Below are 23,736 nucleotides of genomic sequence, written 5' to 3' on the forward strand. Positions count from 1 at the left end.
AATTGATAGAGCTATACAACCAGTTACCTTTTTTTCTAATAATTTGTCACACCTACAAGCAATAACTTTAGATAGCATGAAAACATCACCGTGGTGTTTGGTCAGTGATAATCCTAAGAAATTCCACAGGAGCAACCCTTATTTTCACACAACTTCCAAGTATGATGTCTGCAATTGCTTTCCGTTCATACCTGTATATCTTGTATCTTGTGCTAAATCCCTGTCTGCTTCTGTCCACAAAATCTGTGTACTCCTGTGAGCGATGGAAGGGTCCCTTATCAGAGAGGAGCCAGTCGAAGGGGCTTGTGGCATGCTGGTCAGAGACAGCAGTAACCGCTAACACCCAGCAATGAAGACTCAGTACTATCCACTCCCATAGAGCCATCAGAGAGGACAATTCAGCACCAGCTCTGCGCCGCCATATCATGCTTCCACTGGGGACTTGGAGCCTTCATCCTCTCAGCTCTTCCTCAACACCTAGACAGAATACACAGGCAGTTAGTTACCCCTCAAGAGATTCTCCCCAGCTGAGGAAGTGAGCTGGCAAACTTCTCTGATTTTAGTCTATTAGATGCTTTTAAATGAGATAATAGCAGAAATGACCATGAAGCAACACAAACTTACTTCTTTTACAGAGCTATGTATTTTTATACTTTGTGTCCAAATTTACATTTCAATAAAAATTCAATCAGTATGTAAATTACAAGACATATCATACCAACGCCATCCAGTGGATCATTCATTAAATATCTTGAGCAATAATAATCTTGAGAAAATATTTATATTTCTGCTTGAACTATTTCTAAAATTCTATATGATCAAAATAATCATGTTTATTTATTATATTAACATAGAAATCTATATTAAAATTATTATAAATAAAGCAAATATTTAAGAACATTATAAATTTTAACAATAGCGTATTTGATATTTTATAATTTCTTTTTTATCTTTAATTTGGGATATATAGCCATACAAACACATGTGTGTGTTAGCATTAACATGTCTGAATACAAGTATACATGTGACACAATGATGTGCAAATTTTGAAGGCAACCTCAGATTCTGGTTCTCTTTGTCTTCCTCTTCATTTTGAGGTAGGATCTTCTGGAGTTTTTATGAGCTACATATGCCAGGAAAGCTGGCCCAGGAGATTTCACAGATTTCTTCTCTGTCTTCTCTCCAAGAACATGCTGGGTTTGCAGATTTGCATACTGCCACACCTGGCTTGTTTTGGGGTATTCAACTTCAGGGCCTCAACTTTGTGCAATAAGCACATTTTCTACAGAGCCATAATCAATTCTTATAGTTATTTCAGGGTATCTGGTTTTGTTTTGTTTTTGAAATGAAGTCTCATTATATTAGCCAGGCTAGCCTCCATCTCAATGTGTCTGCCTCGGTTTCTTTTTTCTTGAGTGCTGAATTAAAGGTGTGCTACTAAAACCAGATCCTGTATCTATTTTAAGAAATGCATTTGAAATATTTATTCGACTGTCATCTGCATAATCAAATAAACATGGACTAAAATAATTACTCTAAGAATACAGAAATATACAAATGTCTGTATATAATCAAGTATGTGTACATAGACAGATGATAATAGGTAGGCTGGTGAATGTTTATGGTAGAGATGAGTAAGAAGGGAAGGGATTTGTCCAGAAATATTTTTCTATATTGTCTTAAACTTCTTTTATTTTAGAAAAATTTATAATTTATTTCTCAGAGCTTTAAAACATCCACATATATACTGTGTCTTTTCCACACATAATCCTACATAGTTCATGTGTACACAGAAACTAAGCAGTATAGATTACTTATAAAATTTGAAATTGTGCATATTATATTATACCCATTCATGAATAAAGTAAGAGATGAACAATCCCAGTACATACTGCCAGTGTGGAATACTGTAAATAATTCTGTACCAAGCTGCTGGTATGGTATAATACTACGTACAGAATGTTCTAGAAATATTTGAATTTAGTTTGCATTCTCATTCATTTTTAAATGATATTATAAAGTGTTTATATTGTCAATAGTAAAAAGTTTTAGCGTAAAATATTTGGCTAGCAGAATCTTTCATAACATAATCAAAATTCCTAATAATAAGTAAAATACTGTATAATCACTTGCATGTCTTCTGCATTCAGATGAAAATTTGGTAACCTTAATTTACTGTTCTATCTGCATCTCAATAATTTTTATTTAATCCTAAACTGCTTTGATTAAAAAAAAGGTGTAAGCCAATGATTTTATAATTTAAAAAATCTAATAATGATAACAAACCCACATAGCTTAGACTATTAATGTCACAATTTTGCAATCTACAAACTTACAAAAACAATGTCCACACAATACATTGACTTTACCAATCACATGAAATAGCTCTCTTTTGTAACCTACATAAAAAATTATCATATGGAAATACTTCTAAAACAATTTACTTTCAGGATTTATATGCTATAAGAGATGTAGGAACATCTATGAAGAAATTCATAGCTTCTGATATTTTCTAAGTATCATTGTCAAATCAGTTATTTCAAAACTTCCAAATCTCTTGAATAAAATTATTATATTTATGCATTATCTTACATGTGTACTATACCTTAAAATTTTTGTAGTTAATTTGTATTCATTAGCTCATTATTTCATTGAATATTCAGTGAAATATCCCTGTAACCAACAAATACTACTCATCTATGCCAACCAAGCATTCACAAATTTCTACTCTGTTTTAAAAAGAATTGTATGTTTTAAATTCCAATGAGAATTTGTATTAACAAATGAAGTCAGACATTGTTTTACATCTGCATTCAATATCTAATCTAAAAGAAAATAATTTTGAGTCAGAAGAAATTTGTAACTACGCCATCTCCCAGGGCCTTCTGATTAGCACATATACTGTGATTAAATTTGTTGAAATTTTATAAACAGACATCATATGTGTGACTTGTAACTTGGAAAATGATGCTTCGAAAACACTATCAGATCACTCTAATAATCATGGAGAACAATTTTACAGCATCTGTGCAGTCTGGGTTTGGTTATAGGTGCTGACTCTGAAGCATGATCCCTGTGGTAATACACCGGTAAGTTCTGAAGCTGCCTCTGTGGCTCAGCTTCCTCAGTTTAGGAAGGGTGGGCCACATCAGTCGTTTGTTCCTGGACTGAATGATTGACATCAATCTTTCTGTGAAAGGTGATTTGATAACATAGTTTCCAAAGTACTAGGTACAGCTGCATTGTGCTGTGTCGATTGGAGCATCACATGATTCAATAATTAGAATATCAAAAAGGAAATAATCCAATTCATCAAGATTCTTCCTCAGATTAGTAAAGCTGTAAAATGATTTTGACCTTGCCATAAATAATTATGTGATTATTTGGCTAAAACTGGAAATAAAAGTGTTGATGCAAAATATTTTCTAGAACCTCTAATTACGTTCTGCCTTAAATAGAGTAAAAGAATAAACTGAAGAAAAAAAAACACACCATGAAAATCAAACTATAAAACTAAGACTTTGTAGTGTAATATGTATTTTTAAAATTTAGCATTGCTAAGGTACCCGTTCTATAACGAAAGTAAGTAAAAAAAATCTTGATTTTTAAAAAAAATATTTATTACATATAATACTCTTACAAACTCCATTTTTTACATATTCCTATTCTATGTTGATCCTTCCATGTTCTAATTTCATTTGCAAAATACCAATGATATTAAAATTTTGTTTCCAAAAGTACCAAATGACATATATCATAATGTTTAATAATATATAATGAATAATACATCATACTATGACACAACTCAAGAAGACAGTATTAATTTCTCCTGAGCTCTCTGTTATCCTGATCCTAATGCCAATATTTTATATTAATCTAAAATAAAGATATAAAATGTATATGAGTGTCTAAAAGTCTTAAAAAATTTATAAAGTATTTCATATACTATTAACTTTGAATTTTTAATACAGCTAAAAGTATGAATTTTAAAAATAGTGTTAGGAATTGATTTTTAGAATTGACTTTTGCTCATGTCCAAAATATTTTAAAAAATAATTCTATCAACCATTCCTATACAACTTTAACCAATGGTAAAACTCATGGACAGTTGAAAGACCAGTATAATAAACACATCTTTCAATCATTCCTTCTCTCTCTCTCACACACACCCCTCGCTGTCTAACTTACATACGGATTTATAATCTTTAAGAATCAGAGAAAGACCAGAAATGTATCACATATTTCTAGAAGATGCTATATTGGGTTGTAAATCTCCTACCACGTGAAAGCACCACAGTATTCTACAAAAGAACCTTCATATCCATCCCTAGCAATGTGGAAGCTGGCAAACATAAAAGACTGAACTATTTTGCTAGATAGTTATTGGTTAAATTACAGTGTGGTATAACTCATATTTTAGAAAGCTATAATAACATTATGGTTCATCTACAATGTGTAAAATGTGATAAATTAGGCCACTGTTAGGACCAAGTATACCACTTTTCAGTCCAGGGATATACTATGGGTACTGATAACAGAACATGGTTCCTTTACAAGACCAGCAAGTACTTTTACCTGCAGAGCCATCTCTCCAGCCACATAGTAAAATATTCAATATTAAAAATTCTTGATATAATATAAAAGTGATTAAATATTTAGTTCCAGGTCAGTGAGAAAGGGTATCAAAATTGGGTGTGTTATCATGATTGCAGATCATGAAAAACATTTTTCCTATGCCTTTATATTTATTAAAAAAACATATCTGCATCAAACAGATCCTCTTCAAGAAGAGCCAAGCATAGATCTTCTCAATGAGGCTCTCAGTGTATACTATACAGTGTTGTCATTAATTTAAATAATAAAAAGGTGGTGATTGAAGTTGGAAAAGTTGAAATGCCTTTCCCTTAGAAAAGTCATAAGGATGGATAATTTTGAATGAACTTCATAATAAAGTAAGAGACAAATAATCAGGTTGACAAAATAGTGTGCTCCTTACATAGTTTTTACAACAAAATTAACAGCTATTGAGCTCTTCTAATATGAAAAGACTTTTCATGAACAGTCCCTTATTTTGCTCTTTAGACATATGCAATGTTGTATATATTAGTACATTTAAGGCTAATTCTTTAGAAAAATGATGCTCATGGTAAATAGTCATCAGAGCAAATATTCAACAATAGGAATTCCACATAAGCTGACTTCCACTCTTCATCTGTCCTTTCACACTACCAACTCATTGGAAAGGATAGCAAAGTGGAAATATGTTAGCAATAGTATTTCCAGTTTTAAATAAAATAAAATTGAAACTATAAAAGAAATAGAAAATTGAAACTGAATATTAATTAACACTATTATGATAAAATTATCTGAATAATTCTGCATGGGTTTCTGAAGTTGCTGATTTGCACGATTTAAGGATTTCGGTTAAAGTGAAGGTTAATGTTAAACATGATTCAATATTTTTTAAAGTATGTAGTACAAACAAAAATCAGAAATCTTTTTCAAGTTATATGCTATGCATTTCATTGGAAGTTATAATAATGGATAATCTGATGTCTTTTATGTTTTCTCTTTGAAGAAATTTCAAAATTAATTTTGTAGGTTTAGTTAAATCAATCTTACAATAAAACAATCCCAAAATAACTATACTATCCACCATACCTATACCAGAATTAGAGTTGCATAAGGGAAGACATAATAAAATTTCTGTTGAGTTAAATTAAAATGTAGTTTGTCAAATTGCTTCATAAATTTTAATTAAGGTCAGGTTCATCTTGGTGTTCTCAAGTAGATAAAATGATGACAAGACATATACAATATATCTTTTAATACCATTTTACAGGAAGACAAATATGAAAATGATAATAGTTATGAAGACATTGCTTTTGTAGATAGCAATTAATACTGATAAATGTTAAATTTGAAAACCACACTCATACCTACATGAACATAAAGCATCAATTGTCTATGTGTGCGAGCATGTTGGCATTTCTAGATGTGGATGCATGTTGGCTTATGGTTTTGAGTCTTCATGACTTGTGAAGTAACGCTACTTGATTGCTTTAGTGAAATACTGAGAGTTTACAAATTTAGATTTGCTATGTTCTAAAATTGTTTATATTTAAATTGGACATTGGGTTTTGAAAGGTGAAAGATAGTGAAATTAACCAGAATTTGTCAATTTAGTAACAGAATAAATTTTTGAACATAGTATATAATCCTTACCTATGTGTTTCATTTTTGACATAGATAGGACTACCTTCTTCTTCTCGCTTGGCTGGGAGTGTAGAACAATCACATGATAACTGTGCTTTTCTTGAAAGCAACAAACTTTAATGTGTAGAAGTGGGGAAATGGTCATTGTAACACTAACTATTCCAATGTCACTGATGTAAATGAGATCTGCAAAAGAATTTAATTCACTTTGTATTGGTAATTCTTTCAAAATTATAATATATTTGTGAAACTTTCCAAGTAAAAGTGGCTATAAATCACAAAGAGAAAGAAGTCACAATGGTAAAGTAACTTGACTACTTATTTGAGAACTAAATAAAACCATCAATGAGATAAACATATTTAAATTAAAATTCCTTTGGAATATTAATGATAACTGTCTTTATCTAATTTATCATAAGTTGCCAGTATTAAAATTAAGAACATATTAGGCTGATTCTTCTTCAGGAGTCTTCTAAAAATTTTCAGTGTCCTGGTGTTAGCATTTTTAATAGTTTTGCTCATCTGTTCTGAGTATACAGTCTTTCTCTGAGGGTTTGCTGAGGTCATCTCATGGCCCCCAAGAGAGTGCATACTATTCTGTACACAATAAACTATTAGCACTTGTACTGAATTTAATTCTTTGTCTCCTAACATTATAGGCTAGTTCACTATGTCTTCTGACAGTAGATAGATATTCCCATCACATATATCTATGAGTAGTGCATTATTGAACATTTTTACTGTTTCTTCTCTCTCTCATCCACTTTAGAATACTGAACTTCCTTACCACTCACATTGTGTTGGTTAAAGCTGTCTTTTGAATGGTGTCATTCTACACATTTACCTCTGTTAAGCCTTGATTCCAGAGGGTCTTTTCTCCTTATTTATTTTAACTCAGAAGGCAACACAGTGCCTCTGAATTATAGCTTTAAGTGTTTTCCATCTTAATGAGAGTTAGTATTCCTCTGGGAAGTACATACTGCAGAGGAAACTAATCTCCTGCTTGATCCTGTCAATACAATCTTGTCCTACCAATAAAGAGGACATTAAATGCTGCTGCCTAATGGTAGGACTGATTAGAAAAAATGAAGAGTAGGTAAGTTCCATTCCTTAACAGTGTCCAGCAAATGGAGAAATTATTATCAACAGCAGAATGTGTAAAAGCCATTTTGGGTAACCAGAGAGCTCTAAAACATGAGTGTTTTAGCATAGGTGGGAATGTAACAAATGCTGGAAAATTCATGTTGTCAATCCTAAGGAACAAAGGAGCAAAAGTTAAATGAAGGCTGTTCAGAAATGGATATTTGGAAATTGGTTTTCATTTAGTTGGATTAAAATCTAGTTTTAAAAGAAAATATAAGGGATCCCGATGTGACTAGCACTTGTCAGTCTTGCAAAGAATCTGGGATTTTTTCACATGACTACTCTCAGTCATCCATAATTCCAAATTCCAGGGTTACGCCCTCTTCTCTTCTCCATGATCCCCAGAAACGCATAAAGAGCACATAAATATGTATGTAGGTGAAATAATCTTATACATGAAATAAAACAAATATTTGTTTAACTAAAGAATATATGAGAAATTCGTTGACAAAGATGTTCTTCTATATCTGACTCCAGCCAGGCTTCTCTGAATTGTATTTTTATAGGTCCTGAATTGGGGTCTGCTGCAGTCATTTGTGCAACCATTGTGTAATAAGTACATTTTCACAGAATCTACAAAATCCACAGAGGTGCACCGTGTTTATCTGGCTGGGTTTTTCATCTTCAACCTTCCTGGTGATGTCTCAACATTTTGGAAGCATCAAAGTGTTTTAAGTATGCATTTCCCTTCATCTGCTCTTCCCTTTGTGTATTTGTAATTTACTGAGTATTCTGCTACAATTCCTTTTTTTTTTTTTTGTCTTTTAAGAACTGAATCAAACATCAGTTTCTCACTATAAAATCCCATTAAATCCACCTTTGAATAGTATCTTACCACTTTAAACAAGTGTCATGAATAACTTTAGAACCAACTGGAAATATATTATAATTAATATAGTCTAGTATCAGAACAATGAAACAGAAGACAAGGTAATATAAAGGTTAAAAGAATATGTATGTAGGAATAGAGCAGAAATAACAATTGCAAAATGATTCAAAGTGGCTTTAATATTTTTGCCATTTTTTTGGCAGAGTCTTATATCTTGATAGATTATCAAAGCAAAGTATTTTTGGTCAATAAAATAATTCGTCACGTAAATGTTATTTTGAAGGAAATGTGAGGACCATGGGTAAGTTCAGATACTTTTATTTGGCACTATAGTGTGTGCAAATCTATGGCACTCAAAGATAATAATTGTTTTGTCTTTGCTTTCATGAATAGTATCCTCAGGGGTTATTTTGCCAAGATTTTGAAATGTTTTAAAAAATTAATGTTACTGTACAATAATTTGTAAAATTATCATGGCAAATTTGTTCAGCCAAATAAATTATACTTATTTAACTAAACTTATACTAGTATTAGTCTAATAAATAACTATACTGAAATACAGCCAGAAAACATTAAAATTGGGTCACCAAATAGACAATATTCTTGTGCTGTGAGGGGACCAAGAATGACCTCAGAGTTTATCAAATCTGCAAAGAAAGGTCACTGCATAATTAGAAGTTATTTTATTAAAAAAAAAACTTACAGCTTCATGTACACAATCAGCTATACAACACGTAGTTGCTAAGAATCAAAAATAAAAACAAACCAGAGGTTATCTTCAATAAGAAACTAATTCAGGATAACATATTTAAAACTTGATCTAATGTTCTCCAATACCTTCTGCACCCTAATCTGACTAATCATGACAGACCTATGCATATTTTTAATTGAATAATGTCTCTTCACCAAACTTAGCACAACTGACCTGGTTGACAGGCATGCTAACTAATGAGATAAAGTCACAGCTACTGATATTAGTAATATTTTCAGCTGATAATAAGTCCTTTGTTCTAACAGAAAGCATTTTGCATCACTGCTCCTCTAAATAGAAATTTAAGAAATTTGTTGTTTTCAAGACCAACTTTCTTCAAAAGATTAATTTAAGGTCTAAAGTAGTTTAACCATTATTACCTTCAAATGGTGGTGGGTTAAGTTTGGATAGAAATCAATGCAAATTTCCATGAAATAAAGGTGTATACATATGTACACACACACACACACACACACACACACACACACACACACACACATATATATATATAAAACAGTTTTCATATTTGTGTAATCATCAAGATTTTATGAAAATTTAGAAAATGAAGAATAAAGTATGTAATAGTATGTCTGGCCATTAGAGAAAGTGGCTATTAAGTAAACCTGTTATATTGTTATACAATGCATGTTGATTTGGAAATCAACTTGATAGAAAACGACAGTAATTATTTCACAACACTAGTCAGAGGAATAGCTGTTGTTACACTTACCTGAGACTGAATTTAGTAATTTATACAGTTTAATGAGCAGGTTATATTGATAGAAAATAGTTGTCTTTAGCTTAGACATCTCTAAAAGGCAGCAAATCATAGCAAACTTTGGCCAGTTTTATGATGACATAACTATGTAGGAGGTAGACAAATAGAATAAAATTTTGTTTAGCATTTTGTACTAAGGATCATTGAAGATAAACTAATATTTTATTAGGTCATCATTGCAATTTTGGGGGGCAGCCTCTTACTTGAAATCAGAGTTGATTTCTTCAATTGGCATTTGTCTGGATGGGTTTAAAGGTGATAAAGGCGGTAGAGGTCTTCCACTCTCCCTCCAGTCTATGCTCAACACACTGGAAATTGTCATGTCATCTTTAAACCTGACTGACAATGACATGTTAAATTCTATGAGTCTTATGGTTGAGTAAGAAAATGCAAAAGAAATCTATGTTATAGTTTACTATGTTTACAAACTATGATTAAAATGATTTTCCATATGTAGCTTACCATTCAAACATAGTACTGTGTGTAGTTATATTATTCAACATATTAAGATGTTCATTGGCATCCACAAAACATTGAGAAAACCATGAATTAATGACCTTAAGGCATCATTTTGCACACATCTTCAATACTACTTATTCAAACTTTCATGGCTTTTCTCATAAAATTGAAGTGATTATCACTGTTTAAGAACAATTTCCTATTAAAAAAGTTTTTCATGTCTCCAATTACATTTACAGAGTTTAATTTTCAGATCTGAATTTTTTATACTATGAAGATTGTTACTCACTAAGGACATGACTTGCACTTGAGTACATCACTCATCTCCAAATCTTCCCAATTGCTCTAGTTCTGTTTCATATTTACCATAGCTGTGATAGAAGGTCTCCGATTAATTAGCATTTCTGGTAGCAGCTACAAAACCTCCAGAATTCAAAGTGTGCATATATCAAATACTGCACAGTAATAAACAACTATAGTAGCCATGATTTGTTTTGCTTTATTTTGTTTGTTTTTTCAGACAGGGTCTCACTTCCTAGCTTAGGCTGATCTAAAAGTATGAATCCTAAACTCGCTAGCTTTGAAGTCAGAAAAAAATTCTAGCTTCGGGTTCCTAAGTTTTAGAATTTTAGGAAAAAAATATCACAGGTTGGAATGCATGTGATTTTTAAATATGACAGCTGAATAAACCCACAATGTGCAAGCATATTCTTTAATGTAACATTTTCCCCAAACTGGTTATTTTCATGAATCTCATTTAATAGTTTTTAAAAGTTTTAGTGTGAAAGTGAGTGTTAGTGAATCTACAAATGTACTGCCCAGTATTTGAGACTGAGCATTCTAAAATGTATGCTTACTCAGATCTGTTCTTTCCAAGGCTAGATTGTTTTTTAATAGTGTAATATTCTAGAGATGGATTTTAAAATTAACAAGATGCAAGAGTCCAGAAAAGTTAATAAAAGCTAGCTCAATCCTGATGAGGTTGGCTGATACTCACAGAATTCAGAAAGAATAAGTCTATCTGTAACTATTCCTTCACAATAAATCTATAATGGAATTTAAATGAAACACACCATTATGAGAGAATAATTCTTACATAGCAGAGCACTATAATGCATTTGAATGTAATGTTCATATATTTATTAATTCAATCAATAAATGTGTATTTTATAGATTTAATTTGCTGGAACTATAATGTGATAGTTCTTTTATTAGCTATTAAGGAAAATTTGTTATGCTTTGGGTGCTCTTAAAGGCATCTTCATCTGGGTAAATTAGGGTTTACACACTGAAAAAAACTACTTAAAAGACTATGTAAGGTATATCATAATGTGGATAAACACATTTTAAACTCTAAAAATAATAAACTCACACAAATAACATTAAGATTGAAAATAAGAGATTGATAATTTGTATTTACTCAAGTAAGTAGATTATATATCACTTATTGAAACATAATTCATACTTTCTTAATTAAAAATAAGTCTCTAAACAACACAGGAATTTCACCCCTAAATAATAATGCACGTATCCTGTCCATCAATAATGTATTAATTATGTGAATTCATATTTGGGAAAATAAATTTGTTCCTGAATTACAGTTGGGCTTACCTTCTTGTTAAAGAATGAAAATTTTGTTACTCTGAATATTAGTTAGGAAACACCCCAAAACACTTTACACTATTTATTTCAAACTTTATACATTGCAGTAAATTCATAACTTATAAAAGAGTTACCTATGAAACCTTTGGAACTGGGTAGGAGTATTTCTGAGTAATGGTTCATCAGATATTCTTGGAAAGTATAGTTATAAGAGTTTTATGGTGTTATTCACATTATTTGAAGACCATTGTAAAGAACTAAAGTTGCCATTTGATACCATTAAGAAAGCAAAGAACTGATCCTAGCTAAACCTTCCAGGTATAGATTGAGTGGAAAGCCCATTAGTACTCATATTAAATTTCAACTTCTAAGACTCATTTCTTTTTTCATAGAACAGACTAAATATTATTACACTTTCTTCTAATTTAAACAATTGAAATTGTCAATAACAAACAATAAAATTTGTATTTTTTTCCTTTGCCTTCAATGGTAATTCATGATTTGTAAATGTTGAAGTCATGAAGTAATATAACGCACATAATGATTCAACAGAATATTGTTCAGAATTATACCGCTATGTGTCTAAAAGAAATTCTCCAAATAGTTGCTAAATTAATACACAACAGTTCAGATGTCAACCCTCCTTTATTTTTATAAACTGAATGTGAATTTATAAAAATACTATAAATTACAATATTTTGGTTTCTCTCCTTTGATATTATTATATGAGAAGACTTGTAATTCATTTAAAGGAGGGGATCATTAAACTAATATAAATTAATATAAATCCACTAAGGATCAGCATTTTATTTAATTTATGGACCATAAAAAGTCAGTCTATCAAAAAGTTTATTTTCTAAAAAGGTCTGTCTTTTCAAAAAGAATATAAAATCTAAAGTAAATATCTTGTCAATAAAATTACAGCCACAGTTCTTCAGCAAGTGAGCTACTTCTCTTTTTTAAAATTGCCTAGTATTAAAACTCAGGTGGCACCACTGCACAGGGACCAAGAATACTTGAAACTTCCACTAAAAACAGTTCTGTCAACATTTGTTCTCAAGAAGTCCTAACACTATTTGACACTAAGAAATTAAAACACAACAAAATCTTTTGAGTGATTAATTAAGCTTTTTGCATCATGTTTGTCTTTAATTTCTTTAAGTTTTATCCTGTCTTGTCCTTTGAAAGCATTTTTTCCTCTCTTTATGCATGTGAGAAATGAGAAAAAATAAATTAGAACTGATAGGAAATAAATCATAGTAGAACAATATAAATGAGATAAAACTAGAGTTGAGATGCAGGAGAATGTTCTAGATCTACCAAAACTTGACCTTTCCCATGTCCTTACTCTTAAAGGGGTGAAGCAGTACAGTGGAAAAAGTCTTAGAAGACTGCAACGTTAATCCCAAATCTTGAATATAATTAGAAACACATTTTGATTTTTATTTTATTTTTTTAAAAAAGTTTATGCTGACCTTGTCACATGGTGTTCTCATAGTCCCATTTACACTGGAAATATTTAGATAGTAAGTTCAATTTTCTAAATTACTAAAAATTTCAGAATCTTGCTCTAATCAGTATTTTTTTAGTTTAATGATAATAGGGACATAATAAAATGATAGCAAAAATAAAGGACCTTGACAGAGTTTTACAATGAATTATCAAAGTTTAGAAGGCTAACTATTGTTTCAAGTTCCCTCTTGCAGAGAGACACCTAGAAGAACCATTCAGGAAAGCAATTGTTTTGCATGTAATAACACACCAATCTAGTAGCCCAGTTAATGGTAAGGCTAACATGTGCATGTTTATATAATATGTATCTGAACACTTACACTTAAATATAGAGACTTATTTCAACATATATCTTACTTACTTAGCTGTAGTACACCAATAATTTTATTGAAAATAATCAACAGGTGTTATAATTTATAAATCATACTTTTATACTACAATATTGGGTTTCCTAAAACAAAATAGCTCTTGAGAGGATTATATCATATATGATCCTGTTAAAAGTAAATTAAATTGATCATTATTTGATATCCTGCATATTTTACTTCAAGGTTATTGTTTAAATTAATATTTGACATAAATGTCTTCCCCATCAATCCAAAAATGGACACAGATGCACATATCCACACAGAGACGCAGTGAGTATGTTTATTATAATAAAACTGCAGAGACTAGAATACAAAAGAATTGATGATCTGAAATGTGTGAAGACTTTCTCTTGTGTGATTAAAAACTACCTTATGCCTCAAACTAAAAAAAAAAAAAAAGAACTACTATAACTTTGCAATTTTCCAACCCACAGTTGCAATTATTCTTATTTATTCAATATTTTATCAGTGAGCTTTACAAGCCAAAAAAATATTGATCCAGGGGTCCACATCAATAAGTGTAAGCACTAAAATTATGTCCACTGAAATTGTAAGGATAATTTCTTTGACAAAATGCTATTAGCAACTGTATGGTTTATGACGGCGTCTTATTAATTTGTTGGAATTTCTGCTTCACTTTCTGCATATTCTTAGTTCCTTCAATTCTACCCATAATATAACAAAATGAGAACACTATTAAAAAAGCATTAGACCATGCAGATATATTGTCATTTTAATTGAATTAGATCTGAGAGTGGAAGAAATCTACTGATTGCTCAATCTACCTATCAACTTTGAATAAAAAGAGATTTATTTGAGGTGTATTCCCATAATTTTCCTCTCATTTTTGTTTCAGTTTTTCATCCTTTTTTCTTAGACTTTAAGGTGTTTGCACCAGGTTCATGTAAAAACCCAGCCTTTGGGCAACTTCCTCCTCCTCTTTCAATTTTCTAAAGCAACCCAATGCCAAACCATAGCAATTTTGTTTTCCAGACTGACAAAAAAGAACAAGAATGTCCACAAAGAGTCAAAATGACTTTCCTAGTTCAAGAGGCCCTTCTTAGTGCCCCAGTAACCCTCTGCATAGAAAGGTGTGTGACCCCCGCAGGAGGAGCAGTTTAAGACATTTCTGTAATTGCCTCTTCCACATTTCACTAAGGGTATCCACCTCTTCCTCTAACTCTGTACCCTCCCAATCGCTGCCTTTCACCTAGATCCATTTTATGATTTTTCCATCACTGTCTAACGTTTAAATAAAACCATATTAAACATTTAAATAAATGCACATCAAGTCTTTAAATGTTATTAAATGTACTCATTATTGTGAATAGTATGAAGTTGTAGATGTTAGGACCATCTGAAAATGTACGTATTCTGTAGTTGGAAATGAAAATATCATCATAAGATGGATCAAACAGACAGTTGATGATACCATATAGACATTCAGTCCTTACCTGGTTAACTGCATGATGACAAACAAATCAAATGTCCCCAGAATCTGAATCATCTGTCTCCACACTGTGACAGCTTTACAGCTTGGGGCTTTCTTAGCTTACATACATTGGTTGGCTATTCTTTGCAAGTAAGCTAGGGTTAATTTGTAACCCTGGTCACCACCTCCTCTTTTCTAACAGCTGTTTGGCAGTTCACACAGCAGGGAAAGTGCATTTTACCCTTTCAAATAGAGCCTACACTGCATCTCCCAGCTATGCTCCACTTACAAGGAGGTCCCTGCTCCGAAGGACTGATCACGTTCTGGACCTCAAGTACAAGGCTTTCTGTTTCAACTCTGAGAACAGGCATCAAAGACTCCAACTCTCTGCCACTGTTTGGCTACAGACACAGCATGAAACCCGCAGCCCTGAAGCGTCACCCCCTCCCTGGTGGTCACCTCCTCCAGAGCAGAGCGCCCAGGAATGGGTCTTCTTTCCTCCCACCCCCACCTCCAGGAAAAGGGGGTGAGAGTTACAAAAGCGAGAACTTTACAGTGGCTTTAACAGGAACATGTAGCTCTCCTAAGCCTCAGATTGCAGATAACATTACATTCCAAGCCTTGGTGGCTCCAAGTTGAAAGCCAACTCACTTCACCCTGCCTCCCTGGGGATTCTGTGAGTTAGTGAAGAAAGGAAAGGAAAGAGTGATGAGGATTAGCAATACTTTAACATTGATCTAAAAAAGTCCTTCAGTTATCCTAAGCCCTACTAACCAAACAGATAAAGACAGAGATCGGGGCTTTTAAAAATAATCAACCTGGAGAAGCATCGCGCGCTGTGCTTAGGATTCAGCTCAGGAAAAAATAATAAAGAAATTGTAACGCAGAAAAAAAGCAAGTCTGTCTTTCCCACAGAAGAGGTTTGGGGGCCCAGAAAGACCGGACAACAGGCGTTGTGGGAGCTTGCAAAACCCTTGTGTGCCCACTCTCATGGGCTGCAAATGTCCACCGCGAGCCGCAGGGCTGAGAGCGCAGCCGACTCCAGCGGGTCAGGGACTCTATCCCCACCCTTGCGCTCCCTCACCAGCCCAGGGCCAGCCAGGCAAGCAGGCGCTTTGCCCTCTATCTCCCTAGAACCCAGGAGGCTTAGAGGTAGGTCGGAGCAGTCGCGAAATCTCCAGACACAGTCGCCTGTTGCTAACCCTCTGGTTAAAGCATCGTTGGCCGCGAAAGCCTGTCTCTTGTGTCAGTTTCCCTCATACAAGGCTGAGCTCCGGGTTCTAACACAGCAAAACGTACTTACCTAGACAGCGAATGTCTGTGCCTCACTGTGCCACACTGATTAAGCAGAAAACGGTCTGACTGCACTGAAAGTTTTCTCCTTTCTCTCTCTCCCTCCCTCCACCCTTGCGCAACAGCAGTAGTCCTCTAGAGAGGATATTTGAATTGGCGAATTACACCAAAGCCTCGTTTCTTCAAATGAAGTCACGGAAGCTAATGGCACTGGCTTGTCAGGCAGGACGGACGGAACAGGCAAAGACAGCAGGTAGAAACTAGCTCTGGATGAGGGACGCCAAGAGGTGCGGACCACTGTGTCAACCCCAATCCCTCTCCCACTCGGTGGGAGGCAAGGGGGAGAGCCCTGGAATCTGAGAGGAGGGGGGGTGGGGCGATGCTGCAGCTGGAGTACTTTTATGTCTGGAAGCTTAAAAGGCTTTTGAATTAAAAAGAAAAAAAAAAATCATTGCCTAAATTGTCGCAGCAGCCATCAATGACTGGAATAGTTCTTTCCCAGAAATGAAAAAGAACACCCCCCCCCCAATAACTTATGGAAGAGAGGCTTGAACAATAGAACCTCACCTCCATCCAGCCCAATAAAAGGGAACATTGCAGAAACTTGCCCTTATTTTTTTTTGGGGGGGGGGTGATCACAGAAAATCCCTCCTGGTGCTCTACAGATGACTGATACATGCAAATTTGTGTTTGATAATTACCAAACACTTGCCCCAATGAGAAGTAAAAGCCAACATTTATGTGTTTCTCAACACAACGAGGTGGAATGGGAAGTGATCATCAGTTAAAGCCCATAGAAATGTTCATAAAAGCACCAGGCAAGGACCATATTAACATACTTATTAAAAACTGAGGGCAGGGGTGGGCAAGTGTGAGGAGTGAGGCAATTACATTTTTCATGTAAAGTCCCTCCCTGAATTTCAATGTATTAGGACTCAGATAATCAGTGGCTTCTGATAGCTCTCTTCATCTGAAAGGAGACCTCCCTGACCAATTAACTGTTCGCCAGCATAATTCACATAACCTGAAATGCATTGCAAAATACTGCCTAAACAGGAGTCACGATGACCAATATAATGTGCCCATGTATGCTGAGAATATTGTGTAAGGATTGTGCCCTCAAAACTCAGACTCCTTTTCTTACCATGCATGTTAGTGTTCGGGATCATATTAAAGCTGTAGACACACTTTACCAAAGTCCTCCCTCAGCCATTCACATGCTTAGGATGAGAGGAGCACACATCGACCTGGACAACCTTCTGAACATCAGAGAGACTAGCGAACTTTCTTAAACCCAGAAGTAGTCATCTCTCCCTCAGGCATTTTCATAAACTAACAGCAAAAATGTCCTTTTCAATGGTACAACACTGTGTTCCAAGAGCAGTAAATTGGGGGGAGGTGATGTCCACAAGAAACTTGTGATATAAATAGGGACTTTTTAAAAAAGAAGGATATATTGGGATAAGTCATTGCATGGACCACATATTACAAATTTCAGCATATACTAATGGTCACATAAGTACTTGCAATCTGAAAGTAACTATGCAAAACGGGGAGAGGCAGAGAGAGAGAGAGAGAGAGAGAGAGAGAGAGAGAGAGAGAGAGAGAGAACTGCTTATTTAAAAAAATATTAACACTAGTAATAAGTTACCAGCTACTCATAACATGTGCAGAGACACTTACCAGAGGAAATTTCATGAAGCAAGATGACAGTGAGAAAAATGCATCCAGGATTCAAGCAAATATTCCATGGTCTTCCAAACCGGTATAGATCTGTGGGCTGCAGGGCAGTAGGACTCAGAAGTATTCAGCGTTTCCTGATGGCATCTAACCAACTGAAAGCCAGTTATTCAGGGGGCAAGATCCTCAATGTAAAGGAGGTAAAATGTTAAAGAAGTGCTTTTTTTTTCTTTTCTTTCTTTCTTTCTTTTTTTTTTTAAACTGGGGATGGGTAGCAGTGGGGACCTTTTCTGTGATGATCCTCAGTCGAACAAATTTACCAAACCATAAGACCCCACACAGTGAGGAAAGAGAGAAGCTAGATAACGCAAGAGAACAAGATGCATAACACAAACAGATCTGTAAAGAAAAGTAAAAGGATGTGTTGAAGACAGGGAGTAGAGAAATAGTGAGCTAGGCTGTAGTCATCCTCAGAGTGCAGCAGCAATGACTTAGGCTGCTGGGGACTATCCAATGAGAATTCAGGCGTGCACTGCTTCGGAAATCCTGCAGGGTCTTCCCACTCGCAGTTCTTTTCAGAGTTTACCTGCTCTGGGAACGTTATCGTTAGGATTAATAGTATTCCATCAGTGCATTTCACTAGCAGTTCCCTGAAACCCTTTCCCTCGCAACAACTGAAGGAGGCGTAGTAAGAAAGCCTGACACAACCCACACCCCAAATAACCAAACAGGACCGGCCACATTGCTTTGATCAAATCGTCAGCAATTTTTTGCATTGGCAGGGGCTGGGAGATGAATGGTTGAAGGCTCTAGTCGCTTGCAGGTTTTGAGGGCGCTATGCTTTGGAGGATTAAGCAAGGGGACCCCGGAGTGGGTGATAGGATGCCTAGGCGGCAGTATCTCTCCTTAGTCCCAATTCCTTGATCAATCATGCTGCCTGTTTTTAAAGCGATTGATTTGAATCCGGAGCCCCAGCGCCAAAACCATGCTTTAAGAAGATAGATTTTAGGACAGTCTGAGGACTGTCACTGGTCCCTTGGGGGTGGGGTAGGAGGTTTGCTGGAGTGTCGGTTGGTGCGGGGTCTGCCTTGCATTTTATTCCTGCAGTTACGGAGCTAAAGTAGAGAAATGGCTTTGCTGTGGATTGCATTGTCGTGTCATTTTCGTGTCCTGATACCGCATAAACGATCACCTGATCAGCAGATCGATTGGGTAAGATTAGCCCCATCTCTTCTCCTTTTTCCTCTGTGACCCCATTCTTCGCCCCCCATCCACTCCCTCCCTAAACCTCACTCTTTCTTTCCCTGCTTCCTCTCCCCCACCCGCTCTCTTGTCTTTAGCTCTGTTCTCTCCTCTTGGAAATCTACTGCCACTGGGGATTTGTCTGTTTGACTGAAAGGCTACTAACTCTGTAACTGATTTATTTTTTGACCATAGAATGAACATCACACCGTTGCTCCTCATAATCTTTTCTCAGGGAAGATTCTGGGTCCCCATCTTTAGAAATGCTCTGAATGACCCAGAAGATGTATAGAGATCACAGTCAGGTAGGGATCTTTAGCCGTGGACTCCAGCTCAGTCTTGCTCCAGAAGCCTGAAGCTTACAAATTAGGCATCTGTCTCTTTTAAAAATAGGAGGAGATGGTAACCTGGAAATCGATTTATTTATTGTAAAAACTGAGTTGCTGAGGGATAGAAGGGCTAAGAATTTACCGTGGGTAAAAATGTTCTTGGTAAGTAATCTTATTTTCTGCTTCTCAGTAGCCCATCCTCCACTCCATTCATTTATTTCCTTTCTGTATGTAAATCACGGAGGAGCTGGGTCAGTGGAAATGTTCTTTTCCTCTTTCCTGGGAGAGTAGAAGGCAGCAAGTGTGGATTTGAAGTGGGGAGGGGCCTTTGGAGACAATATCGACACTTTCAGGTCCTTCCTAGCCTGCATAAAAACACTGGCAGGTAAAGCAATCTTTGCTTTCTAAAGGTGTATTTAAGGATCACCCTCCCCTTTAACTCTTTCTTCTCTGGAAATGATGTGAACTTAGGGGGTAGCGACTCATTTTTATTTATGCTACTAGAACACTTTAGTTACGTTAAAAAAATAATTCTTTCAGTCATAGTACTAAAAAGCCATAGTTATCTCTTTACATTTTACAGGAAGGATAACGCTAGAAATCTCTTATTAAGCATGTATTTTAGTTCCAATTCGTACATCTGATACAAGTGAGTATGTCCCAAGTGAATATTTGCTGGTCATGATAAACCTTCTGGCTTGCCAATAGTCTATAGCACCACCACCTGTGCATAGTTATCTTGAAGAGAATGCATGTGCAAGCTTGGGAAGAAGAGGGGCAGCTCTTGATAGTATTGCTATTATATTCTGCTAAAATGTGGAGAATAACAAGTCTTGCAAATTGTGTGAACTTGGAATGCAAGTGCACACTGACTATTCTGGATACAAAATACCACAGGAGGCTATCAAAGAAAAAACATTGCAATTTTGAGTTACAAAATACATTTAATTGGCAAAACATTAACATTAAATTTTTCCCTCTGCTGTTAATTCTTACATAGCACCTTATACTCAAATGTCAATAATAAAAGATAAGCTACTTGGTGCAAATATACATGTCTAAGAGACATTGAGCCTCTGCAGAAATATATATTAGAATTCCATTGACTAAAAACCCACTTCTTTTTATGATAATCAACATTGTAGAAGTCAGTACTATAACTTACAGAAAGAAAGATAGCTAGGTGTCATGCCGTAGAAGAAAAGTATAATATGTGTATGCTCAAAAATCTATAGTGTTTATAATGACAAGACTGTCAACGGCAAAAATTAAGTGAAGACATGCTGTCATAACTTTTTTTTTTCTCTTTTCAGGATGGACACCTGCCCCAATATTGCAACAGAGTATAAGTTTTTCTTCCTTGTCTCATTTTCCTAAAAGATGGATGAACTTTGTGTTTATTATAGAGGCTGATAAATTCTGCTAAGAGGATCTGAGGCCACATAAAGAGACTCAACATCTTGAGATATGTTCATTGCAAATACAGCTCAACAACTGTGGAGTATACAGACAATATTTTCTTGCCATGAAGGCCAGAGAATGTCATTCAAAAGCACGTATCTAACTGACTGTTAAAAAGAATGTGTTGTTTATGGAGAACTCATTTTGACTTAAGTCAGACAAATGAAACAAAGATTTATTTTATAGTCATTCATAGTGATGCGCACTTGTATTCTGTAATTTCGGAAGTCTAGAAACAAAGCAGTAGAAGTATCTATCATCTTAATGCCAGGCTAGGCGGTGTAGCAAGACCTTGGCTCAACACACAAACAAGTGTATGTGTGTATGTGTGTGTGTGTGTGTGTGTGTCTGTGTAAAAGAAATGTAATATTGTTCTTAAACATTTAAAATAAGGCAAGAGAAGAAATATTCATTTTTTGAATCTTAGTTTAGAAACTTTAGGGAAGTTTTGTAATATTCCAAGAATTATTCATTTACATGGTTGAATATGATATTAAACCATATGACTACTTTGCTCACCACCCTCAATGTGTCATAAACTTTATGTCCCCCATCATAGCATGTGTGGTTTTTACAGTGCTCTCAGATGCTAGCTTTTTTAGTTTTATGTTGAGAGCTTTACTCCTTGCATACATTCATTTGAAGCTATTCATTTAGCAGACTTCACATTAGTTAGTGGTGGGTGTTCCTTGCCTCCCTGTCTTTTCTTCCTTTGTAGCTGCAAACCAATATATTTCACCTATTACCTTGCTAAAAATCTTCCAAGGGAGCATTCAAATGATTTAGTGCTAAAGACAGAATGTAGCATTATACTCTATTCTGAGTATAGCTGGATTTCTTGATTTGATGTTCAGAACACCCCAAAAGGAAAGAGTACACATATTCTTCTAACTACTTTTACATTGTGTGTGTGTGTGTGTGTGTGTGTGTGTGTGTGTGTGTGTGTGTGTGTACTCTTTTGAGCCATGGTCCACATGGATGGGGAATCCCTTATCTCTCTTTACCATGTGGGGTTCCAGAACTGACCTAAGCTTTCGGGCTTGATAAAAAGTGTTCACTTAGCCGAGTTGTCTCACCAGCACAGTCTCCTCAAAATAAATATGTTATTAAGGAAATCTTGTTGCAATTTTCTTGTAATGAAAAATATCTATAAACTCCAGGTTACTTTGTAACATTAAAATCTAATTTACAGCAAAAATATGAAAACATGAGCCCATTAAAGAAGGGTTCTCATATATATATATATATATATATATATAAATATATATATATATATATATATATATATAGAGAGAGAGAGAGAGAGAGAGAGAGAGAGAGATTGTTACTTGCATGAAAAAGAAATATATTTGACACAAATTTATGCATGCATATTTGTCCTCATTAAGATATTGAAATTTATTCACTTTAGTCTCCTTGCTGTGTTTATTTTGTCTTTAGAGCTTTCTTGTTGAAAGTGTCCAAAGGTTCTTTAGTACCTCTTTGTATAGTAATCTCCGCATTTAATTTTATAAGATCAATATGCTGTTAAATAAACCATTTCTGTGCATTTGAATCTTAAGTAAAAAGTGTTGGAACTAGATGGTCTATAAAGATCATTTAGTTTGTCCTTTCATACTTATGAAGAAGCTGAAAAGTACAAGGTGACATGGTTATGGACATATGCCCACTAGGAATCTGAGGGACTGGAGATGCAGTTTTCCAGGCTTCCAGCTACTGTGAATTCTCTATCAACTAAATGCTTTTGTAGTTTTTAGAGCTGGCATCATTTGAAATTAAGATAGAGAATAAGTGGAAGGAAGTGAAGAACTACAAAGACCAATAAGGTGTAGCTAGTTATTTCAGAGATTTTAGGAAGCTACTAATACTATTTCTGTTCCAATTTACCCTACGGACACTCCTCCACCCCTCATATGAGGAGAAAGGTTTTAACACCATCATACTGATTCCCCATGGAGTGCCTTTAGTTTTCTCTTTGTACATGTGTTAGATTGTCTTTAGACTATTTCTTCCTCCCACTGTAAATTGTGGAAAGTCTAGCTACCTTTAATATAATACTCTATTAAACCACATCTGCTTTACCTCTTAAATTTCTAATCCATATGGAAAATGGGAGTATTGCATTGAGAGAAACAAAATCCAATAACCCTTATATAAAAGATATATGAATATGTAATGGACACATGCAGAACAAAACAGATTGCTTGAGATAAAGAAAACTTTCCAATTTATAACAAACTATCAAAATTTTAATCATTTAAAATTCCTCAAAATTCTGGAGATCAGGAAGCCATTACAATTTATTTCAATTTTTTGTTTGTTTGTTTTGTTTTTCAAAACAGGGTTTCTCTGTAACTTTGGAGGTTGTCTTGGAACTTGCTTTGTAGGTCATGCTGGCCTTGAACTCACAGAGATCTGCCTGCCTCTGCCTCCCAAAGCTGGGATTAAAGGCATGCGCCACCACAGCCCGGCTCCAGTCTTTTATATATGTTAACATTTGAGTATTTCATGCAATTATTTATTTATTTGTTTGTTTATTTATTCTTTCATTCATTCACTCATCTATTTATTTATTTATTTATTTATTTTTTGTTTGTTTGTTTGTTTATACAGCAAACCAAAAGTGAATGTGAGCATCAAA

At 34.6% G+C, this 23,736-nt stretch overlaps 1 protein-coding gene and 1 long non-coding RNA gene across 3 annotated transcripts in view; one reads left to right on the top strand and one right to left on the bottom strand.

Moving 5' to 3' along the window:
- Positions 1 to 19,048, bottom strand: part of Brinp3 (BMP/retinoic acid inducible neural specific 3) — a 391,357-nt gene extending 372,309 nt beyond the window's left edge. Inside the window, exons 1-2 of the mRNA XM_036202492.1 lie at positions 18,067 to 19,048; positions 192 to 477 (exon numbers count right to left, since the gene is read on the bottom strand). Of these exons, the coding sequence (XP_036058385.1) occupies positions 192 to 427 (236 nt within the window). The 5' untranslated portion in view covers positions 428 to 477; positions 18,067 to 19,048. The remainder of the gene's footprint in view (positions 1 to 191; positions 478 to 18,066) is intronic.
- On the top strand, positions 18,760 to 21,454 carry LOC118593183. Of its 2 annotated transcripts, XR_004946204.1 has the most exons (4): positions 18,760 to 19,275; positions 19,501 to 19,610; positions 19,699 to 19,796; positions 20,948 to 21,454. It is a non-coding gene; the product is annotated as an uncharacterized LOC118593183 (long non-coding RNA). The 2 variants fall into 2 exon arrangements; XR_004946203.1 differs by lacking the exon at positions 19,699 to 19,796.
- Positions 21,455 to 23,736: the final 2,282 nt, after the last annotated feature.

This window comes from Onychomys torridus, chromosome 11 (genome assembly GCF_903995425.1).
Source record: "Onychomys torridus chromosome 11, mOncTor1.1, whole genome shotgun sequence".
NCBI classification, from domain to species: Eukaryota; Metazoa; Chordata; class Mammalia; order Rodentia; family Cricetidae; genus Onychomys; species Onychomys torridus.